The sequence below is a fragment of the Poromitra crassiceps genome, assembly GCF_964638095.1.
Source record: "Poromitra crassiceps genome assembly, chromosome: 7".
Classification (NCBI taxonomy): Eukaryota; Metazoa; Chordata; class Actinopteri; order Beryciformes; family Melamphaidae; genus Poromitra; species Poromitra crassiceps.
In genome coordinates, this window is record NC_139628.1 from 14,163,391 (window position 1) to 14,186,648 (window position 23,258).

General features: G+C 44.8%; 1 protein-coding gene across 2 annotated transcripts in view; it reads right to left on the bottom strand.

The window, feature by feature from the left end:
* LOC310780205 (protein NLRC3-like) overlaps nt 1–20,848 on the bottom strand; it is a 40,983-nt gene extending 20,135 nt beyond the window's left edge. For both annotated transcript variants that reach the window (XM_083640780.1, XM_083640779.1), the window contains exons 1-5: nt 20,780–20,848; nt 12,272–12,388; nt 5,630–5,720; nt 4,773–5,039; nt 1,369–3,160 (exon numbers count right to left, since the gene is read on the bottom strand). In XM_083640780.1, the coding sequence (XP_083496906.1) occupies nt 1,369–3,160; nt 4,773–5,039; nt 5,630–5,714 (2,144 nt within the window). In that variant the 5' untranslated portion in view covers nt 5,715–5,720; nt 12,272–12,388; nt 20,780–20,848. The remainder of the gene's footprint in view (nt 1–1,368; nt 3,161–4,772; nt 5,040–5,629; nt 5,721–12,271; nt 12,389–20,779) is intronic.
* Nucleotides 20,849–23,258: the final 2,410 nt, after the last annotated feature.

The following is a 23,258-nucleotide window of genomic DNA, read 5'->3' on the forward strand; positions in this document are numbered from 1 at the left end:
AGCTGCTACCATTACATATGTCTAATGTTTAATAGTATGTTTAATTAGGTATATGCTATTTGCACCTGTGCAAACAGAACGTCAACTATGTTTAAGTATGTTTAATGTATGTACATGCCATGTGCACCTATGTGCAGTGAATATGCCACTGTCTTTGACTTGTCTTATCACTCTACTGCCTTATTGCTTGTTGTGTCTCATGTTTTCCTGCACCCATATGCCCTGTTATTTTGTACTATGTTGTAAACTGAGTCCACAGCACAAGAATTTCACACGTGATACTTGTACTACGGAGTGACAATAAAAATCTTGAATCTTGAATCTTGTTTAGCCTACATTAAGAATTTACCACAAAGTAGTTACATTAATGTAGCCTACCTCTTGTTAAACATGACCAACACACAGTAAAAACAATAATAGACTATATAGCCTATGCATGGTGTGAGGAAACCTCTGTAAAGTGGTACATTATGTGTTACACTATGGAAATTATCCCTGTGAGAGAATCCTTTGTTGTTGGAGGGTTTGTTTTCCATGAACTGAGTTTAAATAGGATACATCAGCCTAACCTACATTAGCATGAACAGCATTGATATCGAGAAAAATCCTTATGATTATTATATTGATTTCAATCATATCACCCAGCCCAATTTTTGGTAGTACTGTATAGCCCCCCTGCACATGCACCAGCCGCCACTGGATTTAAACCATCAGTCAGTTGCCAGAAAGACCATCTGCAAGGTACGCTAAACAAACAACATCATTGGTGGAATATGTAGGTAAGGAGATCTGTTCAAGTAGAATTAATCACAAGTGTCACAGCTTACATGTAGCATATGTCCTCCTTAATGCGCAGTCTGGTTTTCGCAATGGTAGGACTATGTGCTTGTTAAGTTGCTTTGATCTGCACACTATATGCATGCACTCTCTCTCCCTCTCTGTCTCTCTTCTCTTCTCGTTCCCCCTCTTTAAAATTTGGCTAGAAGCCAAGGTATGGTGAGTGCCTACCTTGCCATACCAAATGGATGCATATGTACCGACTCCTCGAATCCTGACTCTCTGGCACCTTCATATCCCTATGACCCCTCCACCCCCCCAAACATCACCCATGCCCCCATCCACTATCCAACCCACACCTTGAATTCTGACTCTCTAGCACATTCCTATCCATATGGCTAACACCCATGCGTGTTTCAAGAATGGGGAGTCAGTGAGTTAGGAAGTGAGTCAGTGAGCCCCTGAAGCTCTTCTAGGCCGGCCATCCTGTGTCCGGCAATTAATGATAGAAACAAGAACATTGATTTTGTTTCATATACTCTATGGATGAGGTGTGGTATATTGAATCTATCCAGTTTTCTAAGCACTTACACAGATTTATTGGAGGCTTTGACCACTGGCAACAGCCTCAGAAGAGCCGCCTCTGAAGCAGAGTATTTCTTCAAGTCAAACACGTCTAACTTTTCTTCTGATGACAGTAAGATGAAGACCAGACCCGACCATTGAGCAGGGGAGAGCTTGTCTGTGAAGAGAGTTCCTGATGTCAGGTATTGTTGGATCTCCTCCACTAGAGAACGGTCATTCAGCTCATTCAGACAATGGAACAGATTGATGCTTCTCTCTGGAGACAGATTCTTCTTTATCTTCTCCTTGATGTACTGGACTGTTTTCTGATTGGTCTGTGAGCTACTTCCTCTCTGTGTCAGCAGGCCTCGTAGGAGAGTTTGATTGCTCTGCAGTGAAAGCCCCAGGAGGAAGCGCAGGAACAAGTCCAGGTGTCCATTTTGGCTCTTTAAGGCCTTGTCCACAGCACTCTGGTAGACATTTGGTTTAGATTTGACTCCTAACTTCAGAGACCACGAGGATTTTGATTGTGGTTCTGACAACAGATTGACACCAGAATCGATGAATGAGATGACATGAACAGCAGCCAGAAACTCCTGAAGGCTCAGATGGACAAAGCAGAACACCTTGTCCCCCCACCCACCACGCTCCTCTTTGAAGATCTGTGTGAACACTCCTGAGTACTGTGAGGCTGCTGTGATATCAAAGCCACACTCTTTCAGGTCTTCTTCATAGAAGATCAAGTTGCCTTTCTCCAGCTGCTCAAAAGCCAGTTTTCCCAGAGAGAGAATCATCTTCTTATTCTCTGGTGTCCAGTGTGAATCTTTCTCAGTTCTCCCATGAAACTTGACATTTTGCCGTTTGGTCTGAATCACCAGGAAGTGGATGTACATCTCAGTCAGGGTCTTGGGCAGGTCTTCTCTCTTATTGGTTTTCAACACAGACTCCAGAACATTAGCAATCATGTGGCAGAAGACTGGGATGTGGCACATTATGTGGAGGGTTCGTGAAGTCTTGATGTGGAAGATTATTCTCTTGGCCTCCTCCTCATCTGTGAATCTCTTCTTAAAGTACTCCTCCTTTTGTAGGTCATTGAAGCCTCTCACCTCTGTCACCACGTCAACATACTCAAGAGGGATCTGATTGGCTGCTGCAGGTCGGGTGGTTATCCATATGCGAGCTTTGGGAAGCAATTTCCCCCTAATGAGGTTTGTCAGGAGCACGTCCAGTGAAGCTGACTCTGTAACATCAGTCAGGATCTCGTTGTTCTGGAAGTCTAGAGGAAGTCGACACTCATCCAGACCATCAAAGATAAATGCAACCTGATACTTGTCAAACCTGCAGATTCTTGCTTCTTTGGTGTCAGGAAAGAAGCGATGAATAAGCTCCACCAAGCTGCACACTCTATCTTTCTGCAGGTTCAGCTCTCGGAAAGTGAATGGAAATGTGAACTCTATATCCTGGTTGGCTTTGTCTTCAGCCCAGTCCAGAGTAAACTTCTTTGTTAAGACTGTTTTCCCAATGCCAGCCACTCCCTGTGTCATCACTGTCTTGGTTGGTTTATCTCTTCCTGGTAAGGGTTTAAAGATGTCTTGACATTTGATTGGTGTTTCTGGTCTCTGGCTTCTGGATGCTGCTTCAATCTGTGTGATCTCATGTTCATCATTGACACCTCCACTCTCTCCCACAGTCATGTCAAGCTCCGTGTAGTTCTGATTCCCAAGTGTTGGGTTTCCTGCTCTAGCAATCCCCTCAAACAAAACCTGAAACCTCTCCTTCAGGTTACTTTTGTGTTGACGTTGACACTCTGCAGACGTTTCTAAATGAATAAACAACAGAGTAAATCAATGAGAGGCAAGTAAAGAGTAATGCAATCATTTCCTGATAATTTACACATTCTCAACTCAACGGACTCTATTCAGCTCATTACTGCTGGGTGGACAACAGGTCCTGACTGGTGTAAGGTATAACGGCCGGAACACACATCTTGCGTGTGCGTGGCGTCTGCGTGGCGTGTGCGTGCTGCGGCTGGCACGCCCGTGGCATCCACACAGGCAGCGTGGCTGGGGCGGCAGCAGCTGCTGCGCTGCTGCCTGTCTCCCAACTATCTTCCTATAGAGTTTACCATTTATTAAATTTGCTATAAACAATACAATGATGATTTTAACTGAAGATCGCTTGGGCTCACTTCAGAATCGAGGCAGTATGATTTGTGTGTGTGTGTGTGTGGTGGGGAGGGGAGGAACGAAGCCACGTTGTAGCCTATCTGGTTTTTCAGAGGGCAGGAGAACTGTAGCTGTGAGCTCAGCAAATCCTCTCATCTCAAATCAAAACGAGCCTTGATTGGCAACCAGAGTCAAAAAAAATATGCCGCAAATTCGCCCAGAGAAATAAACACGGAAGTGTTGTGAGAATTTTATTGTTGATATAAAAGAGAATATGCTCTCAATTGTATAACATTGTAATTTAGGATGTTACCTGAACGCAACACAGGTGGTTACAGCCAATGACATGCACGGAAAACGTATGTATGTGTGTGTGTGTCTCTGACCCAGTGTCAGTGTCAATAAACAGCTCCATGGGAGAAGAACCACTTCTTGCTGCTGCTCTGGGAGTGCACGCGAGAACTGCTGCATTAACCCACTCTGCTAACAGTTATTATGTCTGCTTTGAAAATAGTGCTTGTATGATATGATTATGAACAGAAATAGGTCATTTTTAATGTGGATTTCTGTAGAGACGCTAGAGACACGCGCGCGGAAAGCTGAAAAAATAGGCTTCGGTTCTATTCTCTAGATGACGCGCGTCTCACGCTCGCAAGACACGCGCCTGAGACGCGCATCTGATGCCGGTGGTGTGGCTGCTGTAACCTGTTAACATGGGAACCGAAATGAAAAACGCCACGCAGACGCCACGCAGACGCACAGCACACGCAAGATGTGTGTTCCGGCCGTAAGGTAGTTGTTGTTGAGTCGATTCTTATTACTCAAGCAGGAGTTTCATGCAACCAATCGGATTCCACACTGTGCTGATTCCCATAAAGCTCTGGTTGCACTAAAATGTATATGTTAACCAAGCAGCTAGCTGCACTTCTCATTTGCTGCTGTTTATGTTCATGTATGTAAACTAATTGGGGGGAAACCTTTCAGACAATACACACAATATTGGTAATGATTGTATAAAAGCCCTGATACCCCTGAGGACCTTCTTTAATGGGATTATGGATAAAGTGACGATGCAACATGTACAACATGACTAAAGTGAGAATCAAGTTTTTAATGCAACTATTCAAATTGAGCAAATCAAATTTAAATTTAAATATAAATAATTCCATTTCACTTTCTAGTGACATCTATTTCTGCCCTTATCTTCCATGCAATTAAGTGCCCTTTGCTCTTAGATGTTCTTTTGTTAATCACTGTCCAACTTACCATTTTCTTGATTCTTCTCAAGGTCCTCTACAAGAAGCTTCTCTTCTGTCTTAAGGATATCACAGAAGATATCTTTGCCTTTATCCCCACTAGCATTCAGTGACTTATACAGTTCCCTCATCTGCTCCTGAGTGGTAGGTTTAGATCTGACATTGTCATAGCCTTCTTGCGTGAGAACATTCTCCTTCAGGAGTTTATCCAAGATCGGTGCAAGCATGGTCACTCTCTGGATGAGATCAACCCGATGTTCATCCACAAAGTGTTCCTCTGAGGAATGTAAATGAAAAATGAGCTGATTTGAGTGAGGATCAGGCTAAAATCAGCTTACATCAGGCTACTTTGCTTCTGAAGGATTACAACATGAAGGCTTTCATTTGAAAAATATATATTTATGTCTGCTTATTTTCTATCTCCAAAATGTTACTGTCTGAAATCCATCAATTCATATTTCAAAATCATAAATAACTCAATTGTTAGATTTATCGCTAGGCTGTTTGTTCTTTTCCTGATAATTGCCTTTAATCATTGTTATATGGCTGCTTGATCTAATTAGACTTTCTGATAACCCCTGAGGACCCTCTTTACTGGCGTTATGGATAAAGTGACGATGCAACATGTACAAGGTGACTAAAGTGAGAATTCACCCACTGTCTATTATAAATCCAGATAAATTACATAAACACAAATACAATGCACTCTCACAAGGCTGCCTGTCTCTCTTCACATCTTTTGTCTGGATGTAGGTCAACAAAAGTAGATACAATGACAGCCAGCACTCTAATATAAATTGTTGGCATGTTTAGATAAGTTCTATCCTTTTTCAAATGTTGCCTTTTTAAATCTTCCCATGACTCAACTCTGCATTAGATCCTTCATGTTGAACTCTTCCTCTTTCAAAGCCTTCAGCGCTTGCAAGCCCTTTTCTTTATCCGTCGCCATCATTGCTCCCTGGAAAAATCACAGGAAATATTCAACTTCAAGAACCAACGTTATCATGAACACTTTGAAAGGCTGACTGATTATACTTTATGCTGTGTATAAGCAACCAGATCCACATTTACCCTCTCAAATTGTCTTATCTCTATTCGACTCTGCTTTCAACATTTGTTTTCCACTTGTGAAACCAGGCAAGATTGTATCCAGTAACACAGATAAACAGGAGTGTTCTCCAGGGGTTTGTTTTTACAATTGTAAAATAGGGGTGGGGTTGTTCCTCATAGGTGTGCTCCCCACTTCTCCAGATAGCACTACACACCTGTCGATAAACCATGGTTGACTCAGGGTTGCAGAAAATCATCCATAATACTGCTAAGGGAATGGAATCCATTGAAACTACATGTCGATGTATTATACCGGAAAAGGCAGGATGGAGACCAGGTTACATACAAACTAGTTTTACAGAAAAAAAGCAGCACGCCTGGTAACAGATGGTTACGATGTAACCCAGGTTTCGTGAGGGAGATCCCTCATGAATTCCATTCATGATGAGATTATCTGATCCAGCGCAGCTGTCGTGGATTACTCTTTAAGACACTAACTAGCACCACCTGGGTGCAATTGCGCCTGCACGCTGATTGGCCAGACTCGGCTATCTAATCTACTCTCAGGTGCGGCGCTCTTGCTTAATCTGATTGGAAGCCTGTTTCGGGGCGGCTTCTTGCAGGGAGAGAAGTCTCCCTCAGGAAACCTGGGTTACTTCGTAACCATCCGTTTCCTATCAGTCGACTTCTCTCCCTCATGAATTCCATTCATGATGAGATTCTTCTGTAAGACACACCGTGAGGAAACCATGCAGATGTATCTGCTCCTCCGGGAGCCTGAAGTGGCCATTGCGCTCGAATGAGACGCACCACCACCAGAGCTACCACTGTGCACAAAATATGCCATATGCACACACCCCTAGCCCAGGCACATGGTGCCACCAGGGCTTAGCAGACCTCGCCAATGCTAAGGTCATCTGTAATTGTGTGGAGAGCCAGGTAACAAGGCTTGCTTCACAGAAGACCTCCCTCAGGACCCTGGTATGTTCTCGTAAGAGTGATGACCCCCAGAGTCATTAGTGACTTAGTAATTCATCACTAAGGAAACTTTGAGGAGGGTGAAGGCTGCAGTTCCATAGACTGACTGACATGGGACTCAGATCAGGCCTTAGGGTAGAAAGTAGGGCACGGGCACAGCACCACCCCAGAATCACCCAGCAGTAAGCGGCAACAGTCCTAGTATGCACCGAAGGGCATGGAGCTCACGACTCCTCTTTTTCCTTCTTTGGTCAATACAATGGCGTTGCCCTTGTCGATACAATGGCATTGGTCCCACCGAGAGCTAGCACAGCCCATATACCTGCAGATCGCTCTGCGGGCAAATCCAAGCTTGGGACACGCCACCCTGAGCGTGTCTCCAAAAAACGTGGGCACCAGTGCGCTGTGGATGCCATCGACCCCAAGAGGCAGAGGCACCATCCTCCAAATTAAACTGGGACAAGCAAAGCATGAGGGCGGCTTGTCTTCCCCTTTTTTCCCTCTTTGTCTCTTGAATCAGGGAAAAATTCATGCTTGTCAGATTGTATGACAGAGCCCAGTCTTGGCGACGGGTTGCTCAAGACAGCTTGGTCTGTAACCAATGGAGGGAGTCTGTTGCCCTGTGGGCATATGTCTAATGGAGCACTGTCAGGGCTCTGACGGGCACCATGACCCACACAGCGCTGCCTCACCATCCTGGGGAGGGTGAAAGGGCACAGCTCAATAATCAAACGGTGTGGCCCCTGGACCAGACTTTAGGGTGGAGCACAGGCAATACGCACCAACAGTCCTCCTCTGCTGAGGCATGGAGCACTGAGCAGTGAGCACATGGTCATAAGTGCCAGGGGCACAATGTGCAGCTGTGGAACCCATCGGCCCCCAAGGAGCGGATGCACCCTCTCCAGGTCACCCTGGCCACCAATGAACCAGGACAAGCAAGCCTGAAGGCGGCTGGTCCTCCAAGAATTAAGGAAGTTCCCTTTCTGACATCCCCGTATGTATGGATTGTATCAACAAACGAATGAGAGAGCCCTGCCTTGGAGACTGGTTTCCCAAGGCAGCTCGGTCTGTAATGGACTGAGTCCGTTGCCCAAACCACTCAGTCTGACAGACTGAGTGGTTTGAGCCTCGGACCAGACCTAAAGCATGGAACAGGCAATACGCAGCAACAGTCCCCATGTTCTGAAGGGCCAGGAGCACTGTGCTGCATGTTCTAAAGAGCCAGGGGCACAATGCACCATGGAAGACCTCAGCCCTAAGGCAGGGGCACAATCTCACGGTCACCCTGGTCCTCAACCAGACTGGAACAAGCAAGGCCCAAAGGCAGCTTGTCTTCCAGGCCTTACAGAAGAGGCACCTTTTGAAGAGGCGGACATACTGGACCAACCTCAAGCAAAACCGTGGGCGGGAGAACCCGCTGACATGCCGATGGTTCTACCTCCATGTCCCTGAGGGGAGAAGGATATCCGGCATCTGGGCCTGGTGAACCGGACTGCCTCTGTGCAAAGCTTTTAAGCTGCAGGTACCTCAGATTCGTCCACAGAGACGCTGAACCCATATCACTCTCTCTAGAGTGGCGCATAACCGGTACCAAGGCAAGACCGCGGTGGCAGGCTAGGGCACGGTGAGCCCGGCTGTGTGTGTGCAGGCTCGTAAGCCGCTTATACACAGACCCGTCGCCATTGCTGCTGACACATCGCACTACCTGGATTGGTGTGTGTAAAGCTCCTAAGCTGCAGCACATCTGCTCATTATCTGTGTCACTGGAACCCCCTCCAATGAGAATGGGACAAGCAAGCCCGAGCGTGGCTTGTCTTCCAGGAATTCTGGAAACTCTTCACGCTCTGACCTCCGATCCCCTATGCCTCTTGGAATATATTCCTAACCATATAAAGAGCCCAGCCTGGGAGACTGGTCACTCAAGGCAGCTTAGTCTGTGACGGACAGAGGCCGTCGCCCTGCGGGCACATGTCCAAATAAGATACACTGTCCGGGCCCGATGTTACATAAGAGTGAACACCCTCTCAGCTCTGCTTTACCGTCCTGAGGAGGGTGGCAGGGCACAGTTCAAGATTGACTGGTGTGGGCCTCGGACCAGACCTTAATATGGGGAGAAGTTAATAAGCAGCAACTGACTTGATGCATCGCAGGCATGGACCTGCTTCCCAACCTAACTGGGACAAGCAAAGCTTAAAGGCGGCTTGTCCTCCAGAAGGGAAAACATTTTGCCATAATCAGTCTCCATCTTCACACAGAAAGTGGAGGCACCATGATAACCCCCTGCTGACAATCGCTCTGTTGCACCTCCCGCATCATCATGGGAGGCAGCAGGGGGGCTGTGTTATGAGAGCGTCATCATCTCTGGGAATGCATGTTTAGCCTCTTTACACACACTGACTAGAGTGGTGTGTCATAGGTGCCGAGCCGCTGATGAACTGTGTCGACAGCGTCGCCAAACCCATCTCACTATCCGGAGTGGTGACAAGTGGCACTAGCTGAACCCTGGTCCCCACACTAGGGCCTCCTACTGGGACAAGCAAGCCCAAGCGCGGCTTATCACCCAGGAGTTAGAGAAAGAATTCCCACCATCCTTAAGGTAGCATACAGGCAATAAGTAATCAATCTATTACTCATTTCACATTTATATAGTGCCAAATCATAACAAAGTTATCTAAAGGCGCTTTACAATAGAGTAGCTGGTCAAGACACGCTCTCTATATTAGGCCCAGCAACAATTCTCACATGCACTGACTACGACCTCAATGGCAGGGAGCACTGAGCGCATATTCAGAAGAGGCAGGGGCACAGTCCTCCTGCTCCTCCTCTACTCTGCTCTGCCTGCACACACACATTTTTCCTTATTTCCCTCTATGCACCGGCTGTCCACATGCAAGCTCGTAGCTGCAAGTACGCCAGACTCTAAACACATCGTACACTTCAGTGGCGTGTACAGGTGCTAAGGCAAATCCGGTGGCAGGCCGGATGCACAATGGCGCTGAGACACATCGCATCTGTAGTGGTGTGTGTCAGCACTGAGGCGCGCTGTCTTTTCTCTTCCCCAATGCCTCCCCTACACGGAGGCCATTACAAGAGCAACACTCATTTAAGAGTCAGCTTAGCGAGTTAGCCCAGGAATGGGATGATGAGACTGCGCCTCCACTTGGTCATTCCAACCCACTTCTCTTTTGACTGCCTGCTGAGGTCGCCCAATGAAAGTGGCAGAATGTTAATGAGGAATGCTAAAGCCCTATACTCCCTCACTCCAATTGGCAGGTTAAATTCATGCAGGAGCCGGGACCTGGCTGGCCATGCATGCACGGTCCAGCCCAGAGCAATATTAAGCCTTATGCTCTCTAGGCCAGTGGTTCTCAAATGGGGGTCCGGGGACCCCCAGGGGTCCGTGGCACTTTGCCAGGGGGTCCGCGAAAAGTTTTCAGGAAAATAAAAATAAACTTTTATTTATTTATTTTTGTGTGTGCAAAAGCGTCATAGTTCAATAAAAATAGTTTATGCTTTAAATCTAAAATGGTTCATGGATCACATTCTAACAAACCTATCAATTTAAAAGTCAAGCACGTTACCGTGGAAACAATTAAGCTTAGCCCAAAATCACAAATCAGAATGGGGGGGTCCCCGGTATATTTTCTATCTTGTAAGGGGTCCTTGGCTGAAAAACATTTGAGAACCTCTGCTCTAGGCGTCCTTATCCCACCTGTCAACTTTCAACAGCCTAGGTTGATGAGAGATGGGGAGGGAGTGTATTCTTTCTAAGTAGGCCTCACTCTGCCAGAGACACAGGGAATGATCTCCCTACTCTGCAATGTCATTAGATACTAATGCCTACAGGCTTTGCCCTCTTCTCTGCTTCCTTCAACCAGCATAGTACTTTATATATAATATACATGAATGCTATTATGAACCATCGGGGACATACCCAATGGCACCACTTATCCCTCATATATACAACAGGTGCTGTCACTGACAATGTACTATCTTACATACATCCCCAATATCTATACACATAATATGTATTATTATTATTATTATTATTATTATTATTAATGTGTGCGTGAACCATGCCACATATTTGACAAACAATGCCCCCCATGGGAACTCAACAACAGAGACAAACCCCAGTGTGAATGTTTTGATGCCTTCTTTAACATTTACAAACATCCCACACTTTCATCAAATATCTTTAAGATACATCACTCCTGGCATCTTACCATGTGAACATTTCTGAAGCCAGAGTCTGATGCAGGGATTGACCACATGCATAATGTTTATCTGGGTGAGCTACAGCCCACATCTTTTCGTTTAATTGTAATTTTTGTATTTAATTCATACATATGTGTGCACCCTTGTCTCGTGTCCCCTTTTTTTTTACCAGAGTTTATCTGAAAAGGAGGGATCACTGCTTAGTAGCACCATTATGTGAATGTTTGCTGATTCTACAATATTCATCCACTTCCCATTCCCAAGGAGAACACTGCTTCCCCCTTTTATCATGTCAACACTGTTTACAGGCAGAATCTGCAGAAAAAGGGAGGTTTTACTTTGTTTCGAACCAAGTGATAGCTCTTGTTCTCACTCATAAAACCTGGGTTGTAGCACAACCCTATCATTTCCCTTCTTTTATTCTGAAACTTTCCCCAGAAAGTGTCACAACGCAGTCTAGCTTGACTCTTTTTATCGCTGTTTACTTCCCCTTGAGGCAGCTAGTAGGTGAGTTTGCTTTGCTTGTGTCTTGTGTCTGTGTTCATACTTATTTTCAATTTTATGACTAAGCATGACTGAGGTCCGTCCATATATTCCCCCGCCTTGGGCGAGTTCGTCTATGGACTACCAGGACAGCACATGGACCACAGACCCGCTGCTGCCGCTGCCTCCTGCCCCAGCCTGCTTTTGCTGCTGCAACGTTCCTCTGCCATGGGCGAATTCCAGTCACAACAACACAACAGTCAAGTGTGTGGACAACACTAAAAGGCATGCGCCCTGAGAGGCACCGCTCGCGACCAGCTCTCTACTCTAAATAAGTACGGATATGCTTTTTCCTTCTCTGTCCTACACACGTCTACTTCAGTCTCACACGACAACATACGTCTGCTCGCTGGAAATCAGAAGAGCAAGAGCGCCGCACCTGAGAGTAGATTATATAGCCGAGTCCGGCCAATCAGCGTGCATGCGCAATTGCACCCAGGTGGTGCTAGTGTCTTAAAGAGTAATCCACGACAGCTGCGCTGGATCAGATAATCTCATCATGAATGGAATTCATGAGGGAGAGAAGTCGACTGATAGGAAACCATAAAGACTACGAGACCCCTAGAGTTAGTATGTATGGATTTCCTGTCGATAACAGCAACACAAAGGATATCCTACTAACTGACCACTAAGTTTGCAATCGCAGTCCCCACACCCATCAGAAAGTGAGGACAGTTGCTAAGTGTTTGAGGGACGACTTTTTTGTTTGTTATGGCATACCTGAGCAGTTGCACAGCGCCCAAGGGCCTGATTTTGAATCCAGATTGATCAAGGAGCTATGTGAAGTCGCAGGTATTCAGAAAATCAGAACAACTCCATACCACCCACGGGGTAACCCTGTTGAAAGATTTAATAATGTTAGGCATGTTAGGAACATTGGAGAACAAACAAAGGTCATATTGGAAAGAGTTTGTAAAACCCTTAATATTGTACATGCATACATTACGTTGGTGCACTGGATGCACGTGCACCCCCTTGTGGCCAGATGGGAAAAAAACTATTTCTACATGTAAACGATTTAAACAAAATCTAATAAGATTCTCGATTCATTGTGTTCTGAATAAAATAAATCTGTACTTGACCTCTCAACTAATTTTTTCATCATTGTAAAGCCACAGCAAGAGGATGTGATGTGTGTAGTTCTTCATAGATCTAGCCTCTTCATTTTGCTCTCAGAGTGCACCAGATTAATGCATTTTACTTTAAAATGTACACAATTTCTTGTGTGCAGGCTCTTCAGGTTGGAAAGCCTAGAATCGCATATGCATACAATTGTACACGTAATGAGGTAACAGGGTTCACTCCCTATGAGTTAATGTCTGGACGTCTCCCTTGAAAGCAGATCAGTAGAAATCTCATTCAAGTTCAAGGTTCAAGGTTCAAGGATATTTATTGTCATTCCAAAACATGAAACATGAGAGGGAACGAAATATGAACTCAAGGTCCTGGTGGATAGATCAACTAGATTAACTAGGATATGATAAATCATAAAATGTCATAAAAACAACTGAGTACTAAGAAAGGAAAACAATATAAAAACATAAATTAGAGACATCATAAAAACAACATAATACCTGGTGTAAGATCAAGGAAAACAGTTTAAGGTGCATGTTTCGCTCAACAAGGAGCCACTTAAAGTTCATTTTGTTTCGCTCACAGCTGGCGGCATTAAAGTGCGAGGAGTGTGGCAGCATTCATTACAGGAGCAGCATATTTTAAATATATACATATATAGATATAATACATACTATGTACTATATATAAAAAAATAATATATATGTATATAATTAGATACGTAAAAAAGTAAAAATAAGGTAAAACGTTATGAGAAGTAGCAGCAGTATATTGCACAAACAGCATTTTTATATATACATATATAGATATAATACATGCTATGTACAATATATAAAAGATAGTAATATATATGTATATAATTAGATACGTGAAAACTAAAGTATATAACGTTAGAGTGATTATGCATTGTTCATAATTCGCACAGCCACCGGAAAGAAGCTATTCTTGAGCCTGGTGGTTCTGGCTTTGATGCTGCGTAGCCTCCTACCAGAGGGGAGAGGGGCAAACAGTCCATTGGCAGGGTGGGTACAGTCCTTCATGATTTTCGCAGCTTTCTTCCTGCATCTGTCCTGGAAGATGTCACTGATGGTTGGCAGGCTGCAGCCAATGATCATCTGTGCGGTTTTGACCACACGCTGCAGTGCGTGTTTGTCTGCGGCAGAGCAGCTGCCATACCACACAGTGATGCAGGAGGTGAGGACGCTCTCCACCACACACCTGTAGAAGGAGGTGAGGACTGAGGTGCCGAGGCCAGCACGCTTCAGCCTCCTCAGGAAGTAGAGGCGTTGGTTGGCCTTCTTCACTGTACTGGTTGTGTTCAGGCTCCATGTGAGAGTGTCGGAGATGTACACTCCCAGATATTTAAAACATGGGACAACTTCGACAGCTGCTCCCCCGATGATGAGGGGAGGGGGGGTGGAGCTGGATTTCCTGAAGTCTATTATCATCTCCTTCGTCTTCTTCACATTGATGGAGAGGTTGTTTGTGTCGCACCATGCCTTTAATTTCTCCACTTCCTGTCTTTACGCAGACTCATCGTTGTTTGTGATGAGCCCTACCACTGGCGTGGTTCACAGTACGTACAAGAACTCAGAGCTCGTTTAGAAGACAGCTACCAATTGGCTTCTCGAAATGCCCAGAAAGTAGCAGAGAGAAACATGACTAGATTTGATTCGATAGGAATGTGACTGCATCAGGACTTGAAATTGGAGACAAGATCTGTACTCCTCGAGAGTCAAGAAAAAGGGCAGGAAAGATCATCACTGACCCATCTCACCCTGGCCATGATCTGTTTGAACTCCTCCCCTCTGGCAGGTGCTACACAGCACTGTACGCCAAAACCACCAGACACAAAAACAGTTTCTACCCACAGGCCATCACTCTGATCAACACTTAAATCAGCCACTTGAACACTGAGCTGAAACACTAGAAAACACTGGAACCAGTTTACTTTTGACACTTTACCAGCTTAAACACTCAAAACCAGGAACAGTAATATCCATGTGCAGCAACATGTAACCACGTAGGCTATGCAGACACACGTCACAGCATGCCGTATCAATACAGTAGCATTCTGCATGCTTCAGCAAGACTATAGTGTCTAAGCTCCTATTGGCTAGTGTGTGTTAGGGATGTTGAAAATAAAAAAAATTCTTGACCGACGACCGACCCTCATTAGCCGACTATTGATCGGTTAACCGAGACGATTAAAATGCGCTGTTTTGCTTCTCTCTCTCCCCTTCTCCCTCTCTCTCTTCATCTCTCTCTGTGTGTCCGGCTACACAACATGACGACGAGTGCAGCAAGTCCACACGCAGCTGTCGGTGTTATGTCCCAAATGCAGGCATCAGATGGCCTACATACCGACGGCACAGAACCATCAGTATTTTGGGGAAAAGGCCAATTGTTGGGGTTGTCTTACAACCCAGGTTTTACGAGTAAGAACGAGGATTCTCACACTATGCCAAGCTGCTTCCCAGCAGCGCACCTACTGGATAATGTCCATTTTCTCAAAATTGACCCATATAAAACCATCCATTGCTCCTGAAGGCGTCATGGCTTCTGGCTATGACACGGCCACACACTCCGCCCCCATGACCACCACGTCACGTCCGTGCCATGAGCCAGGATCCTCACTCAAAGTGTCCAGAAATCTGCTGTTCTGAAGAAAGGAGCCAGGCTAGATGTGTGAGAATCCTCGTTCTTACTCGTAAAACCTGGGTTGTAGGACAACCCCAACGTTTTACTTCGTTACGAACTTCGGATTCTCACACTATGCCAATTATCCAACCAAGCTTGCTGCAAGGAAGCACCTCGTGCGACCCTGAGACCCGAGTCAGGCAACGGAGCACATGGCCGCAGTAAGTGTATTGAGAATGGAGAGAGCTGACCGTTCCTTCCCAAGCGCACGCCCTCTTTTATTTCCGCATACAAGCAATGGCAACATGGCGAGCAGCAAATTGTATTTCGTTGCTTTTTTTTTTACTGATTGCGGGCATATCGTGGGGCATATCGTCTAATATCGATCGCCCTGAATCGAATCGCATGGTATCGTGGCAGACTTTGTGATATCGGCAAAAATCGCATTGTTGTCAAATGACAACAATGTTTCAGAAATAATAATCCAAAGAGGTTCATAGTGTCTATATACTTTACTTAGATATCAGACACAGGTTTTCATTCCTACCTGACATGTTTCGACGGCAATACTTCCGTCTTCATCAGAGGTGTCACTAGATGGTGTGTGACGTGTCTTAAACAGTAGATGTTGTTTACGGAGGCGTGATCGTCCTGTCAGATTTGACAGGACGACCACGCCCCCCCGCTATCATTTCGCCGTTTGAGAATGCTGCTCCAGGTGGTGGGGACGCATATAAGTCCCCTCGCCCTGGTTCATCGTCGTTTGCGCCCACTTTCTGATCTCCACCGCCTCCATAATCCAGCACTGGTGTTTGTTGTCCTGGGTGCGGATGACTTTGGCCTTATCCCAGTCCATAATGTGGTTCTCCCTTTTGCAGTGATCTGTGATTGCCGATTTGAGATTTTCTTGTAGTGCCTGTTCCTTTATAGCCCGTGTCTGTCTTTTTGTTGTCTCCTTCTCACATTCCTTTTGGTGCTCTTTTTTGCAGGTGATGAATGACCGTCCTGTTTCTCCTATGTAGGATTTATTGCATGATTGACTTAATTGCATGATTGATTTAAGACATGTCACACTAGTGACACCTCTGATGAAGACAGAAGTATTGCCCTGTTTTACTGTTTACATTGTTTGCCCTATTTAACTATATTGCCCTATTGTTGTTGTGATTGTGTGCTCTATTTGCTGTTTGCTGTGATTTTGTACCTATTTACCTACTGCACCTTGTCCCGTAACAGAGCCCACAGCATAAGAATTTCACACGTGCGTATGTACTACGGAGTGAGAATAAAAATCTTGAATCTTGAAGATATAATATACTGTATATATAGTTTCAAATATACATACTACAGCATGCGCTGGGATGCGTCATCAGTGATGTTACTCTCGTAAAAACTCTCTCGCTCTCTCGTAACGGACAAGCCCGTCTTTTATTGTCACACGAACACCACAACACACTCATGCTGACGGTGGCCGGTGAAAAGTGTCCTCTGCATTTAACCCATCCAGGCATGTCCTTTCCTCCGAGGGGCAGGCCAGGAGCAGTGGTCGCTTTCTCGTACAGCGCCCGGGGACCAACTTCGGATGTTGTCGTCACTGGTCGGATGACGATGACAATCTGATCTTCTGCATGTTTTTAGTGGGGGGTTATATACAGAGGAACCCCCTGGGGGGGTACGGGGAGAACATGCAAACTCCACACAGAGAGAAAGGCCCTTACGACGAGATAACTCACCTGGGCAGTAGGCGCTGAAGATATGGGGGGGAACACAACCACAGCGCTCACAGTGTCCCAGGCGAGAATCGAACCCAGGACCTTCTAACTGTGAGGCGACAGCGCTACCGACTGCGCCACCGTACCCCCTGGTCGTGGGGTCGTGGGGTGTTTCGGGTCTGTCAACATCATACACCCTGGCCCAGTAGACCCAGCCGAGGCCGATTACGACCCCGACCCACGTCCCAGAAGCAGCCGCTCATGGATCAGCCTTCCTACTCTGTCTGCAACGTTGCCCGCGGAAGGGTTGATCACGCCCAATCTGCTGCAATAGAGTTAGTGCTACACCGCAGTATTGAAAAACCCTTCGGTGCATGGAGGTCTAAGGGCCTGTGGGGTGATTCCAGGCCGGGCACCTCCTTCGTCTCACCAGAACCTCCCGTGGAAGAAGGCAATCCTACCATGCCGTACCATGGGCAGGGAGGATGCCTCAAGAAGGCCTGTGCGCTGCACGTCATTCGCCTGTGCCGAGCACCTCGCTCTAGCCTGCAAGCGAAACGGCTGTCTGTCTGAACCACTGAGCACACACTGTAGAAAGAGTTGCAGGATAGCCAAGCGAATGTGATTGGATGAACGTTTGACACTAGGCCAATCAGAGGCAGAGAGGGGCGGGTCATGGCTTCGCCTTCGCCATCATGGGGAAAAAAGGAAAAGAATATCGTGTCCCTCAGTCCTCTCTTGACATCAACGCTCCTCTGCTGATTTCTCGGTGGGTAGACAGCTGCTTGCAAACATGATAGATCGCTGGCTAAAAAGCAAAACTAGTCCTCAGAAAGGGAACCGGCTCAGAAAAAACAAACAGGACAAGTCGAACAACAAGGCACTTCTAGCTGAAACGTCAACACCGAGTAACGTCAGTGTCAGTGATGTTTAGCGTTACGTTATTGACGATGAAGAATCTGATATCGATAATGACATTAATTATTAACGTTAATCCTCCTTAGGCCGAGTGCCAGTGATGTCAACGATGTTGTCGTCACTCATTAATCATTAAGCAGCCGTGAAAATCTGGTGGAAGCATTTTTAATAAAAAGTTAAACGACACACAGATGGTTTATAGAACTCTCTCCAATGCAAAATTCGAACAGGTTTAGTTGCCAGTAATGACAGTAAGAAAGGCCGATGTAGTGAGCAAAGATGGATGATTTAATATTCCATAGATCTAACCTAACCAAATCTAACTGACATCACTATTGTGAACACAAAACAAAGAAAACTTCTGATATAATATGATATTAGTGTTTTATTGTTTGTTTATTTGTTTGTTTATTTATTTAAGAAAAGGGACAATGCACACATGAGCACGTGAGTCCATCATGTAAATGTGCCAGATTTAGCCATACAGGCTAATTTTCATCTGCAGTCCCTTTTAGTAGAGTGTATCACTCAATACAAAAAAATAAAGACTTTCATAGAACCAAAAGCCTATGGCTTAGTCTGCAGAAGAAAACACGACAAAAGCCATAGTAATTTAGACTAAGGTGTGCATAAACTACTTCCTTTTTTAAATACAAAAATGTGAAATTACAGTATTATCGCTTATTGGACAGGAGAAGCAGGTATTTGTTGTTATAGTATCGCCTGAAAAAATCCCCCCCAAAGTCTATAGATCCCCCCCCAAATCTATAAATCCCCTCCAACTGAAGATCATATGGGGGGAATTCCCCCCTTATGTTCCCTTGAACTCCTCCCCTCTGGCAGGTGCTACAGAGCACTGTACTCCAAAACCAACAGACACAAAGACAGTTTCTACCTACAGACCATCACTCTGATCAAAACTTAAATCAGCCACTTGAAAACTGAGCTGAAACACTAGAAAACACTGGAACCAGTTTACTTTTGACACTTTACCAGCTTAAACACTCAAAACCAGGAACAGTAATATCCATGTGCAGCAACATGTGACCACGTAGGCTATGCAGACACACGTCACAGCATGCCATATCAATACAGTAGCATTCTGCATACACCAGGGGCGGAGCGACCCTATCAGCCCAGAGGGGGCGAAGCTCTTAGGGGGGCCCCCATCAAAAAAAAAAAAAAAAAAAAAAAAAAAAAATTTTTTTTTTTTTTTTTTTGAAGGCCAGGCCAGGCCGCAGGGCCGGTTCCAGAACAAGATGACTAGGGGTGCATCCTAGATAGGAAGGGGTGCAGATGCCCGGCCGAAGGCCGGGCCCACTCGGGTGGCCGGCCAAAGGCCGGCCGGCCGAAAAATTTGACATGTTATTTTACTAAAAATAATGCATTTGACCATCATGTCAAGTAGAATGATACCACCCAAGCAAGAATATTTCAAGTGTTTCAAGTGCTTTACTGAAATATTTGGACCATATAATGATAATACAATTATCTCAACCTTAAAAGGTTACATATAGGTGCCAAAAAGCCATAAAATCACATCAAAGAACAAAGAAAAACAACAACTATAATTCAAGTTTAAACAGTAAGTGTGCAGCTGTAGCATTTATACATTTTTTTACTTTTCAACTGAGCATGCAGACAAATAAGGGTGCAATGCATGCTTTTTCACCCCCGTAGAACCGGGCCTGCCAGGCCGCGAAGAAAAATGTGCCTTTTTTGCATGTTTGAATCGGTTTTAGCCATATTTAGTGGAATATCTCATTTTAAACACACCAATGTTATTGTCTATTGATTGAATTCCTCTCAGACTCACACCACTGACTTTATTAAATAAAGTCATTTTAAGTCACAACTGTAAAATAGCTGATAGCCCCTATATCCGAAAACACAATTTGTCACTCACTGAGCCAAGTAATATTATGTCCAAGAAAGACTACAGTGAAGCCACTTTACAGACAAGCTTGTTCTGAAGAAGAAAAATAAAAACACAGGTTGCCAGCCAGGTGGCCTGGCCTGCAAAAAAAAAAAAAAAAAAAAAATTTTTTTTTTTTTTTTTTTGATGGGCCCCCCTGACGAGTGGGCCCTGGGGCGACCGCCCCCTTGCCCCCCCTCTGGCTCCGCTACTGGCATACACGCTTCAGCAAGACTATAGGGTCTACTCTCATATTGGCTAGTGTGTGTTCCTACTGTGTGCTCATTATCGTGCAGTTCAACCAAGCGGGGCTTGCACCCCCGGCCAGTCAGAGCCCTGCTGTGATAGGACGGTGCCTACAACAAACAGCCCTGCTGCACCCAGACAGACAGCGACAGAGCAGAGCAGCTGGCTGATCCTCCGTTTACTTGCTCGTTTAGTTCATTAATATTGAACATCGCGTTTTCAAATTGCACCAAATCCGACACTGCAAATTGCAGAATACAGAAAGTTAACTCTTTATTTTACGGGGGCATTAAAAGCCCCCGTCATCCCAAATCCAAGGGCAATTTTATATATTTTTGAGGGCATTTTGCCCCGAACCCCCGCTAATTTCTGACCCTGATACACAGACACACAACTTCAACGTTATTTTATAGATAGTAGTTATTGCAAAATTTTGTAAATGTGTAAATGTTCCGTGCCTTGTTTGTTTTAAATTGTGCATACCTTTTTTTCTGTGTGTGAGTGCTTTCAGATCAACGTAAACCCGAGTCAAATTCCTTGTACAGGTATGTGTACATACTTGGCCAATAAAGCTATTTCTGATTCTGAAAATGTCAAATATAAAATGCACTGAACTTTCTCACCTGGCTTTAAAATGTTTTAAATTGTATTATTTTTACAGAAACCTGTAGTCACCCCATTATATGGTTTGCAATAACAAAAAAATAAATAAAATAGTTTTACCTTGGAAGATGTTTGCCTGGTGAATTCACAGCATCTAGATCAAGTCACAGAGACTTTCTGCCTTCACCTGTAGACAGAGAGAGAGGGTGAGAGAGAGAGAGATGCTTATTCTCCCTTGTCAGTTCATGGTGTTTGTAAACAATTGATATGAGGGTGCAGCCATGGCATCATTACGTCACTATCAAAATCTATAAACATTTTTCTAACACCACCGTTCTGAGCAAGTACCGCTTGAGGCAGACATCAGCTGATCACAGTGTGTTCACGGTGTATCAACAAAAACACAACATGTATCTGATCTTACAGACTAGTTGTGACTCGTCCTGCATATTTCACCAATGCAGAGAACTGAGATTACCACCTACTGTAAATATAGATAAATCAGGCTTCTACTAAAAGTCACAAATACAACAATGTTCTTTATGGCCACAAAGAGAACAAGTGTTGGATATTATGCCACTAGGAACACCATCTGCAAATAGCAGGTTCATGATTTGAAAGACTTTAGCAGTTAATCTTGCAAAAGTCAACATTACAGTCATAACATACAATATGATCGTGTATTCATCTAACAATATTGTTTTCCTTTATTTAAAGTGTAACTTACCCCCAAAACACTTTTTTTCAGCTTTTAACCAATATATATGACTTTGGGGGTGGTGTGTGAAGAATTCTGGTCAACATTTCCACATTTGAGACCAAACTGTTTGTATCATTTTCAGCAGCATAAGTTCCCTCTATGGGTTGAACACTGCTTTTTTTTGTGCCCTCAAATTAATGGGATATTTGGTACATCGTGACGTCACGGTGGGGTTAGCACGCGCCCCACTCATGTGAAAATGTTTTTTTTTCCATATTGATTATTACTGTAGTTCACACGGCATGAGCCCTTTAACACATTGAATGCCAGCCATGTTTTCATTCCTGTAGGTAAGTTGTGCCAGGGGTGTTTTTGACGATTCTGGCTCATTTTAGAAGAGCCGAGGATTCTTTTCTGTTAAGAATTCATGAACACCAATCATCTAAAAATAACTAATAGAATGTGTGCTTTCTCTGTCTAAAAGAGTTAGTTTGCAGAGTTAGTAGTTATGTAGATATTAGCCGTTGAGTACAGCATGGTTTCAGCGTCTGGAAATTTATTCAGAGATAAATGGCTTTTTGTGAAACAGTCACTTTAACCATTCATTTTTGGCATCAGTAAGACCGTCAGACATTCTAAACAATAGTTTTGAACAGTAATTTCCTCCATAACAACAGGAAACACCCCTCTCATTCAAACTCCTCCCTCCGTGTGTCTTCTCCTCCTTCCTCCTGGCTCTAACAGCGGGCGTGTCAGAAGCGCGTTGCTGCTGCCTGCCTGCCTGTCTGCCTGTCGGGCAAGACGAGTCTGAAATGGATTACTGTAAAATCGCGTCGCCATTTCCTTGAATGGCTTTCTCCCGCGGTGTGTGTGTGTGTGTGTGTGTGTGTGTGTGTGTGTGTGTGTGTGTGTGTGTGTGTGTGTGTGTGTGTGTGTGTGTGTGTGTGTGTTCGCGCGTTGCTGCGCGGCTCTGGGGGGAAGGGATCTCTGTCCGTTCTGTGTGTGTGTGTGTGTCCGGGCTTCTGACTGTAAAATCGCCAAGCCATTTCCGCGGGAGGCGGCTGCTTTTGTGGCTTTTGGGTCCCGTGGCTGTGACTTCTCTCGGTCTCTGTCGCCACTTAGTGGTCGGTAAAATAGATTACACACATGCTCTTGCTCCAAATAGTTATCTCGAAGATGTAAAAGGGGTTGATTGATGTCCCACCGTCAAAAAAACATGTAAGACGAGTTATTTCGGCTCTGGCACTCAAGCGCTGGATTATGTAAGACGAATTATTTCGGCTATGGCACTTAAGGTGTTAAGACCAATGCATCCCTGGGTAATGCCTACTGTGGCTAATATTAGCCGCTAGTTAGTTATGTTATATGGCAGTAAAATGCCACTGAATGACCAAATTGATATAACTGTTAACCATTTCGAGTAACACTGTTTCCATACGGATCACCAGCGTTAGTTTGTTTTTTATAACGTGGCTATATTCATAACGTTTTCTCTCTCGGATGCGTTATTTCGAATCCCACATAGGTTACGCTGGCGCAAAGCGTGTGGGTTTCAGGACGAAACAGTCTCGAGCCACTAACGTTATCTTTAGAGCACAATATTCCTGGAATGCAAGTTTAACTAAACAGTTACATGTCCTCTGCATTCTACATAAAATTAAGATATTACAGGTTGTTTTATTTTGTATGTTACATACTTATTGGCCAAGATATGTTACTTTACGGGGGAGGAATTCTGTCAGCTAAAGAAATGGAGTTAGCTTGATAACTGAGGTTCAGGAACACAAGATCACACCATGTCCGCATCATATCTCACCACCTACTCTAATCCATCACCCATTCACCTGCGCTCCTCCAATCCAATCACCGAGCCACACCGGCTTTCTATCAGCTCAATCA